General features: G+C 39.5%; 1 protein-coding gene across 1 annotated transcript in view; it reads right to left on the reverse strand.

Annotated features, from left to right (window-relative positions):
- Window positions 1-12803, reverse strand: part of tmc1 (transmembrane channel-like 1) — a 56263-nt gene extending 43460 nt beyond the window's left edge. The window contains exons 1-3 of the mRNA XM_069919287.1: window positions 12728-12803; window positions 9216-9359; window positions 5796-5886 (exon numbers count right to left, since the gene is read on the reverse strand). Coding sequence (XP_069775388.1) covers window positions 5796-5886; window positions 9216-9359; window positions 12728-12753 — 261 coding nt within the window. The 5' untranslated portion in view covers window positions 12754-12803. The remainder of the gene's footprint in view (window positions 1-5795; window positions 5887-9215; window positions 9360-12727) is intronic.
- Window positions 12804-18340: the final 5537 nt, after the last annotated feature.

Consider the following 18340-nt stretch of genomic DNA (forward strand, 5'->3'; position numbering starts at 1 on the left):
GTTTATAGCTTATTTCATCATTTTCTTTCTCTTGCAGCTTGATGTACATGTTTGTTATAAATCTTTATATTATCGTTGTTTCTGTAATCACATATTCAAAGCTCCTTCCTTCTGGTAATCTCACTCTGTTTCCCAATTTGTCCTTTAAGTAGGCTTTCAGTTGATGGTATGCAAATATTGTACCATGAATTATTCCATATTTGTACATCATTTGTTCAAATGATAATAAATTATTTCCCAAAAAACAGTTTTCTATTATTTTAATTCCTTTTCTCTCCCATTCTCTAAAGGAAAGGTTATCTATTGTGAAAGGGGTTCATTGATTTTGTGTCAATAATAATATTGGTAGTTGTTAATTTGTTTTTTTCCTTTCTATGTGAATCTTCTTCCATATGTTGAGTAAATGGTAGTGTACTGGTGAACTTCTATATTGCACCAGTTTTTCATCCCACTTATAAAGTATATGTTCTGGTACCTTCTCTCCTATTTTATCTAGCTCTATCTTGGTCCATTCTGGTTTTTCCCTTGTTTGATAAAAATCTGATAGATACCTTAATTGTGCTGCTTTATAATAATTTTTAAAGTTTGGTAGCTGAAAACCACCTTGTTTGTCCCATTCTGTTAATTTATCTAGTGCTATCCTCAGTTTCCCCCCTTTCTATAAGAATTTCCTTATTATTCTCTTTAGTTCATTGAAGAATTTCTTGTTAAGGGAATTGGTAACAATTGAAATAGGTATTGAATCCTTGGGAAGATATTAATTTTAATGCAATTTACCCTCCCTATCAACATTAGCAGTAATTCTTTCCAATGTTCTAAGTCATCCTGTAATTTATTCATTAATGGCTGATAATTTAATTTGTATAGGTGGCCTAAATTATTATCTAATCTAATACCTAGGTATCGGATTGCTTGTGTTCGCCACTTAAATGGTGATTCTTTTCTAAACTCTGTGTAATCCGCATTATTCATTGGCATCGCTTCACTTTTATTTGTGTTGATCTTGTACCCCGATACTTCTCCATATTCCTTCAATTTCTTATGTAATTCTTTTATTGATATTTCTGGTTCTGTTAAGTATACTATAACGTCATCTGCAAATAAACTGATTGTATATTCCTTGTCTTTTATTTTTATCCCTTTTATTTTATTTTCTGTTCTTATCAATTCTGCTAGTGGTTCTGTAGCTAACGCGAACAATAAGGGTGATAGTGGGCATCCCTGCCTTGTTGATCTGCTTAAGTTAAATTCCTTTGATATATATCCATTTACTGTCACCTTTGCCAATGGTCCCTTATATAATGCTTTAATCCAATTAATATATTTCTCTGGTAGGTTGAACTTATGTAATACTTTGAATAAATAATCCCATTCTACCCTGTCAAAGGCTTTCTCTGCATCTAAAGCAACAGCCACTGTTGGTATCTTATTTCCTTGTACTGCATGGATTAAGTTAATGAACTTACAGACATTGTCCATTGTCCGTCTTTTCTTAATAAATCCAGTTTGATCTAGTTTTACTATTTTTTGGTACACAGTCGGCCATTCTGTTTGCTAATAGTTTTGCTATTATCTTATAATCTGAATTAAGTAGAGATATTGGTCTATATGATGCTGGTGTTAGTGGATCTTTCCCCGTCTTTGGTATTACTGTAATTATTGCTGTTTTACATGAATCTGGCAAGTTTTGTGTTTCTTCTATCTGGTTCATTACTTCCAGGAGAGGAGGAATTAATAACTCTTTAAATGTTTTATTGAATTCAATTGGGAGTCAGTCCTCTCCAGGCATTTTATTGTTCGGTTGCTTTTTTAATATATCCTGTATTTCTTCTATTTCAAATGGTTTTATCAATTTGTTTTGCTCCTCTTCTTACAATTTCAGCAGTTCAATTTTAGCTAAAAACTCTTCTATTTTGTCTTCTTTCCCTTCATTCTCAGTTTGGTATAATTGTTCATAAAATTGCTTAAAGTTTTCATTGATCTCTGTTGAGTTATATATAATTTTTGTCCTTTTTCTTTGATGCCAATACCGTTCTTTTAGCTTGTTCTGTTTTAAGCTGCCAGGCTAGTATTTGGTGCGTTTTTTCTCCTAGCTCGTAATACTTCTGCTTTATTTTCATCATGTTCGTCTCCACCTTATACGTTTGTAATGTTTTGTATTTTATTTTTTTGTCCGCCAATTCTCTTCTTTTTGTTGTATCTTCCCTTGTTGCTAGTTCTTTTTCTGTACTTACTATTTCCCTTTCCAGCTGTTCTATTTCCCGATTGTAGTCCTTTTTCATCTTAGTTACATAACTTATTATCTGCCCTCTAATGAAGGCTTTCATTGCATCCCATAATATAAATTTGTCTTTCACTGATTCTGTATTTATTTGAATGTACATTTTAATTTGGCATTCAATAAATTCTCTAAATTCCTGTCTTTTAAGTAGCATGAAGTTTAACCTCCATCTATATGCTCTTGGTGGGATGTCCTCCAGTTCTATTGCTAATAACAGGGGTGAGTGATCAGATAACAATCTAGCTTTATATTCAGTTTTTCCTACTCTCCCTTGGATATGGGCTGACAACAGGAATAGGTCAATCCTTGAGTATGTTTTATGTCTACCCGAATAATATGAATACTCCTTCTCCTTTGGGTGATGCCTCCTCCATATATCCAAAAGTTGCATTTCATGCATTGATTTAACCATACATTTGGCTACTTTGTTCTTTTTGCTAGTCTTTTGTTCAATTCTATCCATCTTTGGGTCCAAATTAAGGTTAAAATCCCCTCCTATCAATATATTCCCCTGCCTATCTACAATCTTCAAAAATATATCTTGCATAAAGTTTTGATCCTCTTCATTAGGTGCATATATATGTTGACCAAATTCCAGAATTCTGAATATATCTGACACTTTATCATTACATATCTCCCTGCTGGATCTATTATTTCATCCTCTATTTTGATTGGCACATTTTTATTGATTAATACAGCTACACCTCTGGCTTTTGAATTATATGATGCTGCCATTACGTTCCTGACCCAGTATGTCCTTAATTTATTATGTTCCACTTCAGTTAGATGCATTTCCTGCACAAATGCTATATCTATTTTTTTCTTTTTTCAGTAAATTTAATAGCCTCTTCCTTTTGATTTTCTTATGTATTCCATTAATATTTATAGTCATGTAGTTCAACATGGCCATCTCATATTCTGTTTACACCTCATTTCCACTTCCTCACCACCATCTTTCCCCTTTTCCCCATTTTCATTTCTCAGTTTTCCTTTTTTGAACTCAATGTATGACAACACTTCTAAAATATAAAATACTTCAACCATTCCCACATCTAAAATTCCCTTAATCCCAAGTGTCCCCCCCCTCTCTGAGTTGCCCCTTGTCCCTTACCAGGCAACCACAACTCCCCTCTCCATTCGGATTGCGAATCCGTTCACAAGTGTCAACTGATTTCGCAGTGACTGTTATTCTCTTCCACCCAACCCCCTCCAGAAAAGACTTTTATCTTCACATTAAAACAAACCTCACCCTCTTTTCTTCTCTTTTTCCCCCTCCTTTTCTGCCCCCTCTCCCTTACTTCCTTTTTTTCCCCTTCTTTAGTTCTTACTTATACATTATTTTTACATCTTTATATGTAGTTTGTCGTCATTCTTCGTTCTTGTTACATCTCTTCATCTCTCTTTCTGCCCTGCAGGCGTTCTGCAAATTCTCGTGCTTTTTCTAGATCTGAGAACAGTCTGTTTTGCTCCCCCGGGATAACTATTTTAAGCACAGCTGGATATCTTAACATAAATTTATAGCCTTTTTTCCATAGGATCGATTTTGCTGTGTTAAATTCTTCTTTAGGAGTTCAAAACTTATGTCTGGGTTAAAAAAAAATTATTGACCCTTGTACTCCAATGGTTTTTTGACTTCTCTAATTTTATTCCTTGCCTTCTCCAGTATATTTTCTCTTGTCGTGTATCTCAGAAATTCTACTAAAACGGATCTTGGTTTTTGTTGTGACTGTGGTTTCGGGGCTAGTGTTCTGTGTGCCCTTTGTATTTCCATTCCTTCCTGTATTTCTGGTATTCCCAGGCCCTTTGGGATCCATTCTTTTATAAATTCTTTCATATTTGTGCCTTTTTCATCTTCCTTTAGGCCCACTATCTTTATGTTGTTTCGCCTACTATAGGTTTCCATTATATCAATCTTCTGAGCTAACAACTCTTGTGATTCTTTAACTTTTTTGTCACTGTCTTCCAATTTTCTTCTTAAGTCATTCACTTCCATTTCTACAGCCATTTCTCGATCTTCCACATTTTCTAATCTTTTCCTTATTTCTGTTATGACCAGCTCTATTCTACTTCACTTTTTGTTCTGTACTTTTATTTTTCTTTTCATTTCACTAAATTCTAATGTCAACCATTCTTTTAATACTTTCATCTGTTCTTGAAATTTTTTTTAATCTATGTACTCTCCATCTATTTTACCTTCTATTCCTCTGTGCAGAGTTTGGTCTTCTTCTTCCTCTTCTTCTGTGTCTGCTCTTGGGTTTGTGTCTTCTATTTCTCTTCCTTGTATCTGTGTCTCTTCTGACTTTCTTGTTGAGCTGCTTGTCTCAGTTTGTTGGGTGTTTTTTTTCATGGCTTCTTGATGTTGGTCATCTTCTTCTGGGCTAGTTATCTGTGGGGCTTCCTGTTGCTGTTTTTCTTTCTTGTCACTCCCTCTCCCATTGCTTTCCTCTTCTTCCGGCTGAGAGCCCGGGCATCTCTCAGCTGGTTGTGCTGTGTAGGTTCACTCCACAGCTGGGCCCCCCTCCCATCAGTGTTCTCCTTTTCCTTGTTGTGTGGATTGCACACATCTGTTTTTGCAGTCCCACGGTCAGGAGGTCACGACCCTGTGGGGTCTCCACTAACCTCGGGGAGCGGGCTCTTCTGTCCACGGTGGGTCCCTGCCTCTTCATGCAGGTAAGGCCTTCACCTTTCTCTTCCAGTGTCTTTCCTACTTTTTTTCTCGTTGTTTTTGGTTTTTCCTTCTTAGCTGCCGTATTCTTTCTTTTCTCCACACCTTTATCTTTTATTTGTTGTGTTTTGTGTTTCTTGAGCTTTGAGTTTTCTTCAATTTATTTCTTCTTTTCTGGAGAGGGCCGGTATTCTCCTACTGGCCATTACTCCATCACGTGACTCCTCCCTTAATCATCTCTTCTGTAGCCATAATCAACCTAGTGCACATTGAATAAGACAGCAGAACTATACCCAGTTTTCAGACTAGTTCCATTTCTGAATTAACTATTGTCAGCCATCAAAAACCATCTTTCCCAGGATACTGTTTGTGACCGAGGTTGAGGCTGAATCCAACTGCTTTGAGCAGGACTTGGTTGTGCAGAACATATTTGACCACAAGTCCATCACTAATGGAAGACAGGGAATGCCCTTAAAGCTCAATATCCTGTAGCAAAAGGAGATGTTGATTCCTATTGCCTGGTTCCTCACACAATGCTTCATCACCAGAACTTGAAGAAAAAAAGACAATCTATAACCTTCTCAAGGTCAGCTAGAAATTGACCATGAGTTTCGTCCTTGATAGCGACTCTCTGTTTTTGAGCATTATTTTTAGCATGTTTATTTGAGCTGACAATTGAGAAAAAGGGTGGAAACAGCACATCTTAGAGCAAAATGCTTAAAGGACATTCTCATTACAATGAAATTCAACAAACTCCCATCCAACAAAGATGCAATGGCCTTAAAAAATCGATAAATTATTCATTCAAAGGTTACAGCTATAACTCAATCCCAGTGTTTGGATACTTACTTTAATCATTATTACTTTATAGGCATAAAATCTTTTGCCCTTTCCTTTCCCAAGTGCACCTTCAAATTTCTCCACAAATTCCTGTGCCTCTCTGAAAATGTGAGCATAGATGCATCAATAAAGTAAAAATTAAAACACCTGGACAATCGATCAGTAAATGTAGATTCATAATGTAACTAGCTCTATTTCAACTGTATGATTTGCATTAAAGAATGTATCAGTATCAAAGACCGCCTTTCAATAGACTGGATCTTTTCTTTATTTGTCTATGAGACAGTGTGCAGACATACATGGGCATATTCTATTCACTCAAGCCTTTCATATTTAAAGTAAGCATCTTGGTATTTAAGGGCTTCTTCACAAAATGAGAGCCCATGGAATTACAGTAAAGATACTAGCATGGGTAGAGCATTGGCTGATCACAGGAAACAGAGAGTGGGAATAATGGGATCCTATTCTGGTTGGCTACCAGTTACCAGTGGTGTTCCACAGGGGTCAGTGTTGGGGCACATTTTTACATTGTATGTTAATAATTTGGATTGTGAAATAAATGGCTTTGTAGCTAAGTTTGCAGATTATATAAAGATAGGTGGAGGGGCACATGGTAAGGGGGAAATGGAGAGACTGCGGAGAGACTCAGATGGATTAGGAAAATGGGCAGAGAAGTGCCAGTTGAAAAACATTGTTAGAGAGTGTACAGTCATGCATTTTGGTAGAAGGAATAAGAGGGAAGGGTATTGTTTGGAAAGGGGGAAAATTCAAAATTTGGAGGTGCGAAGGGACTTAGGAGTCCTCATGCAGGATACCCTACAGGTTAACCTCCAGGTTGAGTCACTGGTGAAGAAGGCAAATACAATGTGGGCATCCATATCTAGAGGAATAGAATACAAGAGCAGGGATGTGATATTGAGGCTTTATAAGGCACTGGTGAGGACTCGTGTGAAGTACTGGGCTCCTTATTTAAGAAAGGATGTGTTGGCATTGGAGAGGGTCTAGAGAAGATTCACAAGAATGATTCCAGACATGAAGGAATTAGCATTTAAGGAATGTTGATGACTCTTGGACCACTCTTTGGAGTTTAGAAGAATGAGGGGCAACCTCATAAAAGCATTTTGAATGTTGAAAGGCCTGGACAGAGTAGATATGGCAAAGTTGTTTCCAATGGTCAAGGATCAGAGGGCACAAATTTTAGGATCGAAGGACGTCCATTAAAAACTGAGATGTGAAGGAATTTCTTTAGCCCAAGAGTGGGCATCTGAAATTTGCTGCCATGGGTGGCTGTGGAGGTCAGGTTGCTTGGGTGTATTTAAGGCAGAGATTGATAGCTATCTGAATAGTCAGGGTATCAATGGTTATGGGGAAGAGGCAGGGCATTGGAGCTGTGGGAGAATGGATCAGCTCGTGATGGAATGGCAGAGCAGACTAGATGGGCAGAACAACCTCCTTCTGCTCCTATTTCTTATGGTCTCATAACTTTGCAGGAAAATAAACTAAAAAAACACACACTCTGGAGAAATTCTCTTCTGACATTACCCTCAAGGCAAGAATATATGCTTCTCAAAATCCAATTGGCAAAAACCTTTGTAGCATAAATAATGAATTTATGGTGTTTGCAGACTGGAATTTAGATTCAGTTGAGAACTAACAAAAATTTTGAAGAGTTATTTACTAGCAGAATATCCAAATGATTGCAACTCACAAAATATTGAGGGCAAAAGGCAAATATTTTGACATTTACATCATCACCATATTGGGCAAAATAAAACTAATCAAAGGGCCTGTATAACTTGTAAAACTAACAAGTCCTCAAACTTTAAAATAAATTATCCGAGCTGAAATTGTAATACTGTCAGCTGCCTAATGTTGAAATATTGAGATTTATATTTTATTATGACTTTAAATCAGATTTTTGATGACCTTCAAAGGTAGCACTTAACATGTTACTCTAAACAAGAACATAGGCTGAGTGGCTTTATCTTTTCCATGAGAATATTATTCTAGATTGTCACTCTTGTGGGTGTCCTGCCATAGTTTACTTGTACAGGTTAATAGCCATTGAGAAGTGAGTGCTTGGTGAGTTCATGGTTTCAGTTGCAGAAAAAGAAAATGTTGGATCTGAAAAGAGTGGCAAAATTTGACCTGGAATCCATTATAATCTGACTAATAGGGATAGAAGCAGACAAAGTGGCCTCCAGAGTCTTAAATGCCATTGTTATATAGTCATGTTTTCTTTTCTGTCAAAGTCTCCTCTCCCACCTAAAGAATCCAAAATCCTACTCAATACACAGCCCATAGAAGACCGAGAACATCGAAGAGTCACAATCTCTTATATCTTCATCTTGAAGCTAAATGGTGATGATCAACTCATGGTGACTGTCGTCACTTCCAATAGTCACTATCGAATGCAAGACATGAAAAATGTCAAGGGCATGGCGATCAACATAAGCTGACAGCTTCTGGAAAGGAGATCATTTTGAACTCCAATTTAGAAAAGAACCATTTATTTCCAGCTCCAATTTAAATGAATCTTTACCTACATTACATCTATTGCAGCAAGTCATCCCATATTCCACCCAACTCAGTGAATGGAGCTCTCAGCAACTTATTAAATCATTGTGTTATGCATTTAACAATGAGTATTTTATTTATTTTTGAACACATTTTGCAGCAGTAAGAAACCTTAGAGTGTAAGTCCTTATTTGTGACATTTCTAGGCTATTTGTTAAAATTCTGTTTGTGTTGCTCATTGATACATTTTGAAATTTTTCCAGATTGTCAACTATATTGCAATATGAAGTTATGGCCAATTAAAAGTTAAGCATTAAGATTGATCATAACCTTACCTGACCAATAAAAACAGAGTAGCTCTATGACTAAAATGAGTAGGTTGTTTATTCTTTCAGGTCCCAATCAGTTCCATCAATTTCCAACATTAACCTCTTGTGGCTTTGTGAGCAGTTGAAGTTCCTTCTAAAGCAGCCATGTTCTTCACAAATATGCACATTACCCATATAAGACCCAGATAAAGCTTGGACATGTCTGGTTTGGAAAGCCAGTCTGGATGTACTTCTCGGTAACATTAGACCTGAAGGGAAAGGCCAACTTCTGATAAATGATGGCCTCCCCTTCCCTAGGTTCCCCTCCCCGTCACTTTCACAAAGCCACCCTAAAAACATGTTCTCTTTTAGCCAGCTTTATGCTGATGTGGCCAAAGATCAGCCAATCTTTACTAGGAATTTAATGAGGCCTGCAGTTTGAGCTAAACAATGCCTGAAACTATCGCTATTCACCCTCCATTCCTTCCTTCCTGTCAACAACTCACATGGAATTAAATCAATTCCAATTATTTTCCAAAACTTGTTATTTATTTTCAATTCTTTATGATTTAACTGAAATAATTTTTGAAACAGAAGCATTTACTTCAGTAATTGTAATTTTTGCTTCATGGGTGAGGGCTTGTTTCGTAAAGTTGAGACGAGTTTTTTCTTCTCTTCAACTTCATCCTTCAGTTTAGCCAAATCTTCTTCTGTAATGATTTCTTCTTCATCCAATTTTTCTTCAGAACTAAAAATCAAAAGAAAAATATCTAACAACATATTGTTATGAAGTTAACAATCTTCAAATAGAATTTCCATCACATGTTTGGTGTAGTTGGCAGGATACATGAGGGGGAACTTCTTTACTCAGAGAGTGGTAGCCGTGTGGAATGATCTTCCGGGAGAAATAGTGGCGGCGGAGTCAATTGTATTATTTAAGAAAAGGTTGGATAGGTATATGGATGAGAAGAAGATGGAGGGTTATGGGCATTGTGCAGGGAGGTGGGACTAGAAAGGGGTGTTTGGTTCGATGCGGACTAGAAGGGCCTAATGGCCTGTTTCCGTGCTGTAATTGTTATGTTATATGTTATGTTATGTTGTTAATCGAAAGAATTACCAAGGAGGGATCAGTGGGTGAAATGTCATGCAGAGATGCTTAAAGAAATCTCTTGGTGCCTGCCACACTGACCACCGCCAGTGGGGTGATATCGCCTCCAACCGTGCATCTTGGCGCCTCACAGCTCGGCGGGCAGTAACCTCCTTTGAAGAAGACCGCAGAGCCCACCTCACTGACAAAAGACAAAGGAGGAAAAACCCAACACCCAACCCCAACCAACCAACTTTCCCTTGCAACTGCTGCAACCGTGCCTGCCTGTCCTGGATCGGACCTGTGAGCCACCAACAAGCCTGCAGCAGACGAAGACATACCCCTCCATAAATCTTCATCCGCGAAGCCAAGCCAAAGAAAGAAAGATGTTGGCACTAACATAGTTGGCAAACAGTTGGCAACCTGGACCTGGCTGGTTGTGTTCAGTGAGACATATTGTTTGGAAGCTAAGTTGCAGCCGTGACAGAATGCTGACAGTCGTTAATGATGAATTTTTTTACAGTTAGACAAAACTAAGGCTTTATTTTTTTTTTAAAACTGTAGTCAAGGTCTGGGTGTAGTTTGCAAAGTTTTTGATTAAATTATGTAATCATAATTTCTGTAGAAACTTGTTTGTTTCTCTGAATAAAAATAAATGCTTGTAGAGGTAGATTTTAGAGTTCTGGTGGCCATGAGGCCTGCTGCAGACTCTCCCTATCATGTTAATCAATTCTTCATGTGATCCTCAAAATTTCTGTCTTTGAGTCAATTTCCACAAGAGATTTGGTGTAGTTGGCAGGATACCTATTAAAATGGAATCTGAAAATATGGGAAATTTAACTCAGTTCGGACAGCCTGAGTTGAAAGGTGGACAATGCCCAGTGTTTATAAGCAGAGACTGTCCAAGCTGAAAAGGGGACAGTGCAGGTGCTTGTAAGTAAGCCCTGTCCTAGCTGAAAGGAGGACAGTGCCCCATGTATCCCTAAGGGGGAGTTTTAATGGCTGGTGGCTCATGCTGAGCCAAGATGCCTGACAGGCTGAGGCAAGACTGCTGAGAAGTAAAAAAAAGAGAAGCCAGAGCTCTGAAAAATGAAGTAGCTATGAAAAGAAAAAGTAAAAGGGTTGACTGGGAGGGTGTGAAGAGAGAAAAAAAATGGTGAGCACACAATGGTAATTTTATATCTAGAATCACCCATGGTTTTATAAACCTTGAAGTTTTAACAAAAATATTTACAGAAGAAAGAAGATAGAAAACTGCAGCAGTCAATCATCCATCTCTGATCCTGCTGTCGAAAGAGCCCACTGGAGGTAAAAAAAACTCATCAGAGGGTAAAGTCCAAATAAGTAAGAAGATGGAATAAAGGATACAAAAGCTTGTGAGGTAGAGGAAGAAGGTAGGAGATCCCATTTTACCATCTGGTACTGTTATTATAAAAGTGACCAGAGATGATTATTATGCGGTAACATTCAGGAGTGATTTGTATAGGTGGTTGCATGGGGGGCTGTTGGGGATGGGGGAGGGGGGTAATTTAAAACGAATCCAAAAATTGAGATGTTAATTATATGTTAGGATGTTTTTAAAATTGGATGGAGGTGGCCAAAAGACACCAACCTCCAAAGAAAAGCTCATCATTAACCACCATTAGCATCCTTGACTACAGTCATTATTATAACAGCTTCCAAACAGTATGTCTTGATGAACACAACCATCAGGTCCAGGCACCATACCAAAATGGGTTGTTCCCAGCTAAATTAGCATCAACATCTCTGTATGGCATTGTGTCATAGCACAAAAACGGGCCCTCCAGCCCACTATGTCCATCAGGTTCTCATCTACACTCATCCCATTCATCAGCACTTGGTCCATAGCCTTCTATGCATTAACAATTCATTGTTTAATGGGTTTAATGTATAGTATATGTTGAACGTTTAGTGGGTGGGGAGGGGGATGGGAAGGAGGGAGGGAAGGGAGGGGGGAAAGGGGAGAAAATGACACTGTGTATATTCAAGAGGTAAATGTTTATGTGTTTTTTGGTCAATATGGTTCATAGTGTGAAAAATAAAAAAAAAATTTAAAAATTTGAATGCTCATCTAGATACATTCTAAATGTTATGAGAGTACCGTCTTCTCATACAGTGTGTTCCAGATTGCATTAGTTAATCGCATTCTCTTCATTATTGTGGCTGTCTCACATCATGTGTCATTGACTTCATTCAATTTAAATAATAGCCATTGCATTTGTTAAATTTTAGACAACAGTATTTACACCAATTGAAAGCATCTGTTCAATTAGCCCTGATATGGGTGTTTTGAGAGATCATTGAATAGCCCTTCTAATTTTGTTATATTCCTCACAATATGGTCTAATTTCACCCTCCTAAACCTTACATATGCTTCTTTTTCCTTTCTGACGAACTTGCCATGTCTGTTCTTGGCCTCATCCATTGTTGCAGTGAGGCTCAAAATAAGCTACAGGAACAATACATTATATTCCTTTCAGGGCAGCCTGAAACCTAACACCATAAACATCGACTTTAATTTTAGGTAACACCTGCACCCACTTGATTCCACTGTCCTTATTTCTTCCATACTGACTCCTGAACTTAATATTTTCTCTCTAACTTTTTTTCCCCCACTCCCCCCTCCCCCACCTAAAGATTTCTCCCTCTACCTGTCTCTCTACCCTTCATGCCTTCTGTCCTGTACTCTATTACTTCTGGCCCCCCTGCAGTTTCTTCCCTTGCAACATCAGAACAAAGTTTTTAGTCATGGGGTGTTTCAATTGAATTTCCAGCATTGATACATCTTACTTCAACATGTTTTGTGTGCAAATTCAAACTCCAGCCATCATAGCTCTGGATACCAATACTCAAGTGTTCAGAGACTTCACTGTAATCCTGCATTCTGTCTATTAAAATATGTTGAATGGATGTTATGCACTACATAATGGTAAGAGGAGCTATTCATTCCAATTTACTGAAAGATGCAATTTTCATTCATCCAACTTTTCCAAATCTGAGTAACCTACCTTGAGTTATCTTTCTCTTTAACCATGTTCTTCTTGCTTTTGACATTTTTGCCACCATATGTTTTGGCATTCTTAACCTTTCTCTTGTCCTTTGCTTTATTATCTTCCTCTTCAGTGTCACTGTCCACTTGTATTTTATCCATCTTTTCCTTCCTTCTCTTGTCCACTACTTTATCACCATTACAATCACCGTCAGGATCTTTCTTCTTTGATTTTACATTTCTTCCATTCTTCTTGTTTTTTGCTGTTTTGTTCACCGAATCGTCTCCATTACTTTTTTCTGCTGCTTTGTTCCTACTTTTCACATTCTTCTTTCTATCTTTCTCTTCTTTCCTATCTTCTGATACATCAAATTCCTCCTCCAGTTCTTGTTCTGTGTTTTCCTTTTGATTATCTTTTCTATTTGTTTGCACTGTTCCTTTGGTGCCTTGTGATTCCACATCTGAGTCACCGTTATCTTAAACATGAATATTATGAAGTGAATCAGCTGCTCAAAATCCCAAACATGCAACTAATCAATGAAGAAAAAAAGTTCGTAAAAATCCCTCTGGCATGAAGTTACTAAATGCAGTAAATAAAGGGTGAGGTGTTGCCCATTTTCCTGATGTAAATTGAATAATCTTCCAATATCTCACAATTGCCAACACAGTTACTTATTTAGAGATTGTCAAAATAATTAAAACAAATTTATAATTTTATGTGTAAAATGCAGAAAGTGGTTTTTACCCAATGTTCAAACATCAACTTAAAGATTACAAAGTGACAGTATAAAGGATAAATCACAGTTTTTAATCTGTAAATTGTGAGATGACCAATCTATCAGTGATCATTTTGTGTATTCCATTGGTTCATATCATAATACGATTGAAGAAATAGGTTTAGAGTCAGTCTAATTCTTCCCAGAGGCAAGATTGGAAAGAATTCCAAAAGGAAATTGAACGATATATGTCTGAAAAAAAGTGGAAAGAAGAATTGACAACCCTTCATCAAGTTGTGTAAAACAGATGACATTATACGCAATCCTTTACATGGAGAACGAAACTCACTTGCAATGTATCCACACAAGAAGTTCCCATTTCTGATGAAAGGCAAAGTGAGCAGAAATGCACCATAAAAATCTCCATCACATTAAACATGGGAATAGGAAGGATGAGATGAGTGGAATTTGATGAGTGGTGATGGCAATCATAATTCTTAGTGTTTCTCTGAACATGGTGTAAACCCCGATAAAATATATTGAAGGGCACTTTTCCACTGAGGCATTTTCTATGAAATCAATATTTGTAGTATGCCTGCATGCATATATGTGGAAGAAGACACTGCACACACAGAAGTGTCTGAAGATCTCACCTGTTTCTTCATTCTGTTCCTCATCATAGTTAACGTTCCTCATTATCCACTTCAATACTCACTGTTGGAAAGTAAATAGAAAGACAGTGGATCAATCTAGGTCTCTCATCTTGAAACTTGTCATTACTATTGAGCTAGACTCAAGTTCTCAACCCAAAAGACATAAGTACCAGGGAACACTATTTGCCTGTCCTATACAACCCTACCCTATGCCCTCTCCAGACAAGTGTGAAGTGTTGCACTTTGAGACGTGAAATGTAAGGCAATCTATCCAGTTAATGGCAGAGCTCTAAACCACATTGATATGCAAAGTCCATATATCCCTGAAAGTATCCACTCAACTAGTTGGGGCAAAACATTTAATGTGGCAGTATTACAATGCTAAAGATCAGGGTTCGAGTCCAGTGCTGTCTATTAGGAGTTTGAATGTTCACCCCATGACCTGCGTGGGTTTTCCCGCAGTGCTCCAGTTTCCTCCATCTGCCAAAAAACATGTGGAGTTGTAGGGTAATTGGGTGCAAGTGGGCAGCATGTGTTTCAATGGCCAGAATTGGCTTCTGCTGTGTGGAAAATAAAATGTAAATGTCAAAATGTAAAGAAGGTGCGTGGCATGTTTGCCTTCATTGTTCAGGACATTAAGTATAAGAGTAAAGAAGTAATGTTGGGTGGGACTTGTTTGGTTGGCACGGACAAGTTGAGCCAAATGGGCTTGTTTCCATGTTGTAAAACTCTATGATTCTAAGACTCTAATTGTAATCAAATCAGAAAATGCTGGAGATACTTCCCAGATTAGGCACTATAAGTTATTTTCTTGCTTTTACGAGCAACCATCTCACCGCATTGAACATCTGATTTGTCTTGGTCCTGAGCAAATTTTCTTGTGTGGAAAGGTGCCAGACTTTTACAGTCTTGAGTCCTACTGAAAGCTGTCATGGGGTGCATGTCATCAAAGTGATCATTAACTCAAAGCCTCTATTTCATGCTCCCACTTCTATTCATTGATGCTTCTCATTAAAAGTCACTTTGTTCTGCCAGTGTCAACCCTGGCACCCAAACAACAGAGTATAAATGCCAATTTTGTTATTGAATCATTATCGATTTACAGTCTCCAAGTGCTGCTTGGCTGCTTCAGTTATACCTTGACAGAGAATACTATTCCTGAAATATTTGTTCACCGGATAGCATAAGGGAAGCAATACTTCATCAGTGAAATAATTTGGTGTGGTGGCATGCCATAACATCATCAAGATTTGCATGGCTCATCAAAATATCAGATCTAAAATAATCTAAAAAATATATTCAAAATTATGAATTTGTTTTACAGTGCAACCTTTTCTTTATTTCTTAGTGATCCGCTTCTGTGTCCTGTTTCTGAAAATAAAGTTTTAATGTTTAGGCAAGAAGCTACCATTTGGCCTGGTACATGCTTTTCCGATCCCTTTGAAAGTCCAATTATATTTTGTCCAATATCCTTGATTTTAAACAAATAACCTTTGAGGCCTTAACATGGAGAGTACTTCACATGCTTTTAATAAGAAATAAAGAACACTTTGTGGTTATTTTGACTTTGAATGCTCTAAGTCATACTTAGCCATAAATAGAGACATATATTTTTGTAGGCTACTAGCATCAAACCACATGAAGCAGAGTGCAGGTAAACACTAGTTTAATAGACTGGTATACATCTAGGCTTTGAGGCCTTGGTCTTGCCTCTGTACAAGCCTAGGCCAGAATGAGGGGGAAGGGATCCCCCCAGGCTTATATACAAGGTCATCAGGTGAGCCACCTGGCGACCTAGTGGTGAAATGACATCATGCATGACATACCACCACATTCACCCCCCACTTAAAAAATTGTGACTGACCCTCCCCCCACCCCCTCTGTCACTTTGCACCTGTTCATAAGTCCAGTATATTTGATGCGGTTTCCTCTTCCTTCTGGACCTTTGGGGGGCCGGGGCGGGGGAGGTGGGGGGTGCCAGGGCCTGGGGGTCTTGGCCCTGGGCGAGGGTATGGTGCGTGGATGCAGGGCTTTCCATCCGTGGGGGTGTGTTTGTCTGCCGCTCTTCATGCTGCTCCATTGGGTCCGCGACCCTCCCGCGTCGACCGTGGTTCCTTCCTGCTGATCTTCTGGAGCCTGTGGTGCTCCTGCATCGTCTGCCATCCCATCCTGCCAATCTGTAGGGGTCTGTAGTTCATCTGCGTCACCCACGTCTTCTGCCAGTGCAAGGTCCCTGGTGGCCACTGAGTCTTCCCATCCATCCTTGAATATGATATAGGTGTAGTGAGGGTTCGTGTGCCTCACTTTCACGAGCTCCACCAGCGGGTCCACCCTGTGGCATCTGCATGCTTGCGGAGGAGGGCCGGGAAAGAAAAGATATGGTCATGTGGTGTCACATTAGTGGCGGTACACAATAAGAGCTAATGGAGTGCAGACCCTCTGGTAACATGTCTTGCCACCTTGCTACTGGTAGGTCCTTTGCTTCAAGAGTTAACAGAACCATCTTCCAGATGGTGGCCTTCTCCCTTTCTACCTACCTGTTCCCCCTAGGGTTATAACTCATAGTGCGACTGGTCGCAATGCCTCTATCTCTGAGGTACAGTTGGACCTCGGTGCTCATGAAGGCAGCACCCCTATCTGTGTGTATATAGTTGGGGTACCCACACAAACTGAATATAGATTGCAGGCACTTTATTACTGTGGCTGCGGTAACCTCGGGACACGGGATAGCAAAGGGGAACCGTGAGTACTCATCGATAGCATTTAGGAAATAGATGTTCCTGTCGTAGGATTGGGCCACTCGAAAGGCCTGGTAGCTTTTATTAAGAGGATGCTGTCTGGCCGGTGGAACTGCGGTTTACACTCCGCACAGATGGGGCAACCCCTGCTTACCATCCATACCTCCTCCACTGAGAAAGGGAGGTTTTGGGCCCTGAAAAAGTGGAAGAGCCTCACGACTCCCGGGTGGCCTAGCTCATTGTGCAAGCTCTGCAGCTGGGACATGTGATTAAGGGCCGCACATGTGCCCCTGGACAATGTGTCTGAGAGCTCATTGAGCCTCCCTGGATGGTATAGGATTTTGTAGCTGTACGTCGACAATTCTATCCTCCAGCGCAAGATTTTACCGTTCTTTATCTTCCCCCTTTTCTGGTTATTGAACATGAAAGCCACAGATCATTGGTCCATGATAAAGGTGAAGCATTTACAGGTCAGAAAATGTCTCCAGTGTCTTACCACTTCCACAATGGCCTGGGCCTCCTTCTCCACTGCCGAGTGTCTTACCTCAGACCCCTGGAGGGTCTGCGAGAAAAAGGCCACCGGCCGCCCCTCTTGATTCAGGGTGGCAGCCAACGCCACATCTGAAGCATCGGTCTCTACCTGAAAGGGGACCATCTCATCAATGGATCGCAGGGCTGCCTTCGCAATCAGATCCCTGATCTCTTAGAAGGCTTTGATAGCAGCAGGGGTGAAGGGAAAAGTTGAGGCCTTTATGAGTGGGTGGGCCCTGTTGGTGTAATTGGGGACCCACTGCGCATAGTATACAAACAGCCCTAGACACCTCTTTAATGTCTTTTGAGAATGAGGAATGGGGAGGTCTAGCAGCGTCCAGGCTGATTTCCCCGTTTTGGACCACGTAGCCCAGGATCTCTAACTTCCTGGTCCTAAAGACACATTTATCCTTAGATTGCAGTCCTTTACTGACTGAAAAAAAAGTTCAAGGTTAGCATCATGGTCAGCTTGTGAGTGGCCACAGATCGTAATGTTGTCCAGGTAAGGGAACACCGTCTTTAAGTGGTACTTGTCCACTATGTGGTCCATCTCCTGCTGGAACAGGGATACCCCGTTGGTTATACCAAAGGGGAGGCAGAGGAACTGGTACAACCTGCTGTTCGCTTCGAACGCCGTGTATATCCTATTGCTCTTTCTAATGGGCAACTGGAGGTACGCTGCCTTGAGGTCGATAGTGGAGAACACTTTGTACTGGTCAATGCTGTTTACCATGTCCGTGATACGCGAAGCGGGTATGCATCCAGCTGTGTGAATTTGTTGATGGTCTGACTTTAGTCTTCGACCATATGCCTCTTTTCCCTGGACTTCACTACCACTACTTGTGCTCTCCAGGGGCTCGAACTCTTTTCTGTAATGTTCTCCTGCAGGAGTCTACGGACTTCTGCACCAATAAACTCCCTGTCTTTTGGGCTGTTCCTCCTGCTCTTGGTGGACACTGGGGTGCAGTCAGGCTGAGATGCATGAATAAAGAGG

This window comes from Narcine bancroftii, chromosome 1, assembly GCF_036971445.1.
Source record: "Narcine bancroftii isolate sNarBan1 chromosome 1, sNarBan1.hap1, whole genome shotgun sequence".
Classification (NCBI taxonomy): Eukaryota; Metazoa; Chordata; class Chondrichthyes; order Torpediniformes; family Narcinidae; genus Narcine; species Narcine bancroftii.